At 28.4% G+C, this 6,537-nt stretch overlaps 1 protein-coding gene across 1 annotated transcript; it reads right to left on the reverse strand.

The window, feature by feature from the left end:
• Positions 1 to 1,637: 1,637 nt before the first annotated feature.
• On the reverse strand, positions 1,638 to 6,238 carry LOC114320785 (metallothionein-like protein type 2). The gene is made up of 3 exons (XM_082891436.1): positions 6,080 to 6,238; positions 3,761 to 3,841; positions 1,638 to 2,282 (listed from the first exon to the last, which is right to left on the reverse strand). The coding sequence occupies exons 1-3, from the start codon at positions 6,142 to 6,144 to the stop codon at positions 2,174 to 2,176; spliced, it is 255 nt and encodes an 84-aa protein (XP_082747562.1). The 5' UTR covers positions 6,145 to 6,238; the 3' UTR covers positions 1,638 to 2,173.
• Between the last annotated feature and the right edge of the window lie 299 nt (positions 6,239 to 6,537).

Raw genomic sequence — 6,537 nt, forward strand, 5'->3', positions numbered from 1 at the left:
GCCACAAACACTCTTTTGAAACGCTTGTTATCTTCAAAATCTAACTCAAAATGACTACCTGGATTATTCTTGAATGCCTCATCAAAATACCACCGTAATTAATCAAATGACAAACAAGAATCCCCATATGTACTACATTTTGCTTTTTCAACACCCAACCAACCACAGTTATAACTGATTGAGACCCCATACTTGTCTTTCATTTCCTTCACAACATCCACTGGACGAGTTAAAGGTTTTGCACTTACCTCTTCAAGTATCAGCCCAGAAACAAAGCTGGAAGTCATCCTCAAATGTTTACTCATACGAACCACCACACCACACGTATGTTCATTGTTCAAAGTCCTTATGTAGAAGAACCCATTTGTTTTTTCAACAGAAGCATGTACACGCCACATACATCCCCTTGATTCCTTATATGCACATTCTGCCGTAACCCTCAGCTTGTCATTTTTAACATACGTAAACTGAAAACCAACCTCAATAGCATACTTGCATAAAAAAGTACGGAACTCAACCACACCACCCTCAAACTTTTGTCCAACACTCGTAATATTATTTCGCCAACTAGCCGACAATAACACCTTTTCTTGGTGAGAACAAAACTTAGAGAGTGAATTCCTTTCAATATTCACCAGCCTATCACACTCACCATCCACAACATCTACCCAATTAAACCCCACTTCATCCTCTTCATCAAAAGTACTACATCTAGTAACTGAAACATCAACGATATCAACACCGCGTGCACAAACAACCCTCAACATTTTCAAAAAATCAATATTATTTCGAATCATACAATTCGAATGGCCCAAAATAGAATATGAAATACACATAGTCTCAGGTTTCAAATTCTCCTATGTTTTACATAAAATGCCAACCAATTCCTCAAAATTCAATTCGCATGAAACATTAATGACAATAGTATCATTCCTATATTTGCACAGCAACAACACTGCATTGTCCATTGAAACTGAAACAAAAAACAACAAAAATAATTTGTTTAACATAGAAACACTTCACAAGAACAACATAAAAGTCTAGAGAAATTTCTAAAATTTATAATTTTCTCTGAACTTAAAATAAAAGTCCAAAGACATCTACAAACTGATATTCACCTTCAAGATGATAAAAAACAAAATCACAGAAACTTAATGAATCACAGAGAAATTTACTGCTAACTATTAAACACAATCATAGAAAAAAATCACACAGAATATCTGTTATGAAATTATAGGCTTCTCCATGATTTTCACCTCACTACAACCTAACAATTTTCTGTGCATCATTCTGTAATATTGCACTCATAGAAAAATTCAGAGAAATTTACAAACTTATATACACCTTCAAGATAACAAAAAACACTGCATTGTCTATCTAAATAGAAAGAAAAAACACAAAAAATAACTTTTGCTTAGACAAACAAAAACTTCTATTCATCTTTTACAAACATATAATTTTCTCTGAACTACAAACTGAAAGTGAGTAACAAACTTACAATTTTCTCTGAACTACAAATACAAGTCCAGAAAAATTTATGAACTTACATTCACTTTCTCATATTCTATCTGCATTAGAAACTTCTAATAATATGTCCATATGCACTTATAATTTCCTCTAGACTACACAAACAAAAGTGCAGAAAATAAAATTTCTCTGGTTTGAAAAAACATATAACAAAACTTATCATTGATCAACATGTTGATCAAAAACAGAGCACGAAAAATGAACTCTAAACACCAAAATCACCTACACTGTCAACACTATTTGAAATTGATCAAAAAACAAAGAATGAAAAATTAATTAATTACAAATATAAAAATCAACTCTATCAAGCTGGCCTCTCTCTAAACAAAAATTCAAAACAAAAATCAAAATCCATGTGTAATCTAAATCGAAAACAAACCTGATTCAACTCCACTCAAAAACCTACGCGATCAACACACTGTCAACACTCTTTGAGATTGATTAAAAAACAAATAATAAAAAATTAATTCCAAAAATAAAAATCAAATCTATCAAGCTGGCTTCTCTCTAAATAAAAATTCAAAACAAAAATCAAAATGCATGTGGTATCTCCATCGAAAACAAACCTGATTCAACTCCACTGAAAATCTACGCGATCAACACACTGTAACACCACTGAAATCTCCGACAAAATCTCCAACGAAATCTACACGATCGTAGCAATCTTTCTCGTCAACTCCATTGAAATCTCCGACGAAATCTCCACCATGAAATCTCCACTGAAATCTCCGACGAAAATTCCGACGAAATCTCCACTGCAAATTCGGTTTCCAAAATCTATCAGTTAAGTCAACAATATAATATTCAAATAAATTTATGTTATAAAGGAAGGATAATTTTGGTACTTTACAACCTAAAATAAATTTTAGGGACCTTACCCATCAAAACATATTATTTTAGACCTCTCCTCCTATCAAAAGTAGAGAGGGGACCTTAAGCCAATTTTCTCTGTTATACATATATAAATACATATTACATATGTATTTAGATTATTGTTGAGAGAGAACCATCTTCTCATCTCTGGCTTTGTACAAGGCTAGTTAGGAAGTTGTCATTTGCTCATTTGCAAGTGCAAGGGTCACAGCTGCAGTTGGCTCCACATTTGCAACCATTCTCAGCTCCCACACCCATCTCAGATCCCACAAAGTGTCCGCACATAAAATTAGAAATATGCGTCAGATATCTATGTAACTTCCATTTAATTTTTAAAAAAAAAAAAAAAATTGTAATGGAAATGAATTTTGCAAAAACAAGTGTTATTAATAAAATTAGATTGTAGAATATAAGATATGTTTTACTGGCCCAGCACAAAAACCAATTATAGAATGGGCCATGACCTTTTAACATGTGTAGAACTTAAAAAAAATTAGACTCACGTTATGTGAGAAATTGTGCAAGTCCGACGATTGGTTTTTGTTTTCTTAAATTTTTATATCAGATAAATGAAAATTAGAAAAATAATTATAAATTAATAAAGTACAAGTGAGATGCGCCTTCCAAACACAATTTTCACTTGCAATACAATAATGATTTACAATTTGTTTTCTTATTTTGCATTTATCTGGTGTTTAAGAGTTGGGTATATATCTATACCAAAAAAAAAAAAAAAGATGTAAAAGATTTGGGTATAATTTTTTTTTCCTAGATGAATGATGATGATTGAAAAAAAAAATTACAAATTCATGGAGATACAAACTCACTTGCACTCCATAAAATGCAATTGCTTTTCCGTCTTTGCAATTTATATAAAATTATCTTACAAAACATATGTATTCTATCTCAGCAATGGTAAGTATCATGAAAAACTTTTTATGAAAATAATCATGAAAACTTTGTGACCCTTGGATTACACTTAGAATAAAGCACCACACATTAATCAAGAAAATTCAAAGATTATAAATCTTTCATGATCATTTTTATGATCCCTAACTTTTCTCATTCTATTATGTAAAACGTAAACCACACTTGATACGAACACTTTATTATTATTCTCAAAATGCTCAATCATATTCAATAGCTGCTAATTTTATCATTATTGTCTTTCTAAATTTCAAAAATGCCTTCCATATTCAATAATTGTCATATCCAATAATAACTAAAAAAATTTCTTACTAATCAAACTACCTTAAACTACCATATATTTTTCTAATTTATCAAACAAATTATCTAAAAATTTTAAAATTACAAAGATCACACATATATATATATATATATATAAAGAATAGATACATACGTGTTCTGAGGAGCAACACTAACAATAAGAGTCTCGGTAATGGTGGTTTCTGAGTAGCTCATGTCAGGGTACATGTTGCATCTGTCATCATATAACCAGAAATTTTTGCATTCCAAATCATAAAATAATTAAGGGTTGAATGATTTGAAAGGAAATTTAAAAAGAAAAAATATATATATATATATATATATAATTAGATAAAATATTAGTATATTTTATATAAAATATAAATATATTTCATTTATATTTTACCTACATTTTACTTTCTTTTTTTTTTAATAAATTCTTTCCCAAATCCTCTAACCCAACATAAATTCATGAATTATAATTTGAATAAATATTTCAATAATTGGTAATCCAGAAAGAATTTAAAATAAAATAAAATATAAAAAAAAGTTTTAAAAAAAGGGGTGATAATTTTTTTGAAAAAATTTTTTAAAAAAAAAGCGTCAAGGTTTGAATTATAACAAAATAAACTATAATTAATTGAGTAAATTATAAATACACCTTAAGTTTACTTAAAATATAGATTGCCTTGTGTAATTTGAAAAATTACAAATACCCCATTATTAAAAAAATTTATTTAATAGAATTGACTAAAAAAAGAAATTCATAATTGCTCTCTTATACAATAATAAAATTACTTAAATTATTAATTAAAACACATTTATAATATCATTAAAAATTGTTAATTGACTTGATGATTTATCAATAAAACAGGCGATTTGTTATGAAATTACAAATCTCAGGAGGCGGAATGTAATTTCCAGAACCACAACAAGCAATTTGTATTTTAATCAAATTTCAAGAGTGTATTTGTAATATACCCTTTTTAATTTTATTAATTTAAATTCTAATCTTTGATTTGTTTTTAATTTAAATTATTTATCTATTGTTAGGTAAAATTGATAAAAAAATAATATTTTAATTATTAAATTAAATTATTTTTTATAAACATTTTAATATATACCTACGTCGAGTTAAATGATAAATGCTATTTTATACCTAACAAAAATAAATAGATGAATTAAATTAAAAATAAATTAAAAATTTAAATTTAAATTAGCAAAATTAAAAATTAAGAATTTATTTTGTTACAATAGTCATTGGTTTTTTTTTTTTAACCAAAATATAATAATACAAACTATAGTGATACAAATTAAAATAAAATTGCTCTTAATATAAACTGTAATGATACAAATTAAAATAAAATTGCTCCATAATATTATGGCATGTGTTAGAGCGATAGTCAAATAACAATACAAAAAAGATAAAACAAACAAACTAACAAACGCTCACCATCTAAAAAAATAAAAAATAAAAATATCTAAGGCTCTGTTTGGATGCATAATTTAAGAAAGGATTTGTTAAAAAAATAAAATAAAAAATTGTTCGGATCAAAAATTTAACTAAGGATTTGTAAAAAGAAACTAGAAGAAAAGAGAATTCACTTTTCTTCTTTTCTTTGCTTTTTACTTCTATCTCTCTCTTCTTCACAAATATTTTTTTCTTTCTTCCATAAATCCCACTTAAATCCTTGATCCAAACCAAAAGCACAGCTTAATTGTCTATGAAAGATCTGTTTGCTTTCATTTTTAGAACCTATTTTTTCCACTTTTTGACAAAAATAAGTATTAAAAAAATATTTATGGTTGTTTTGGAGGAGGTCTATTTTATTTTATTTATTTATTTTTTTTTAAAAAAAGAGGAGAATTATAGGCAGGTAAAAGTTGGAGAGAAAAATTACAAAGTGCAAATGCAGAGGTGTAAATAAAAGGCTGTGGATACAATATATTGGTTTTTTTTTTTCAATTCTCACCTGATCGTTATTTTAAAAGAAAGTATAAAAAAAATAAAGAAAAAAATTGACAATTTGATAGTAACTTTTTGATTAAAATCACATATTGCCAAAACACTCCTTGGATTAATTACACTAACACTCCCTCAATTGGTAATGAATATCAATTTATTCCTCATCTATGAACCTATATATTTTGCTCTTCAATTCTATATCTTCATCACTCTAGACCACATCCAAAAAAGTCATATTGTACGGTTTCAAAATTGACAAGTTAATATGTACGAATTCATAGTTGAGGAATTAAAATAATATTAATTAATAATTGAGGAAATCTTGAAAGTTAATCCAAAAGATTTTCAAAATTTTGTATTTTTGTCAAAATATACAACATACCCATGTTCTAATTAAAGAACGAAAGTACTAAATTTTAACAAGGAAAAACTTTCCTGCCGGGAAAATTTTCAAGACCGAACAATCTAGGGAAACAAACAGAGATCAAAATGAAAACAAAGTCCTACCCGCCACAGTCGTTGCCGCACTTGCAGCCACCGCTGCAGCCACAGTTTCCTCCGCAGCAAGACATTTTCTAGGGAAAAAGTTGGGAGAGAAAGTTATAAGAAAAAGACAGAAAGTTGAAAAGCAATAAATGCAAACAAGAGTTGAACGAGCAATAGGGAATGAACCCATGACCCCAATTTACAGTGGTTATAGTGGAAGGAAGGACACACAGTGGATGCTATCAACCGTACACGTTTCTTGATATGACGTAATGTTGATCTCCAACGTTCCTCTCCCTTGCGCCCACGGCCTTGCCCTTTTTCTATGGTTTTAATCTGCCCTCTTCTTCTTCTAGTTGAAAAATTATGGAAAAATTATAAAAATTATCCTAAATTTGAACACAGAAGAGGTTTTACTTTCACACCACTATAATACTATTACTATGAGTTCACACCATTCATTTAATTCACACTCTACA

The sequence above is a fragment of the Camellia sinensis genome, chromosome 10, assembly GCF_055761805.1.
Source record: "Camellia sinensis isolate YWXY chromosome 10, ASM5576180v1, whole genome shotgun sequence".
NCBI lineage: Eukaryota > Viridiplantae > Streptophyta > Magnoliopsida > Ericales > Theaceae > Camellia > Camellia sinensis.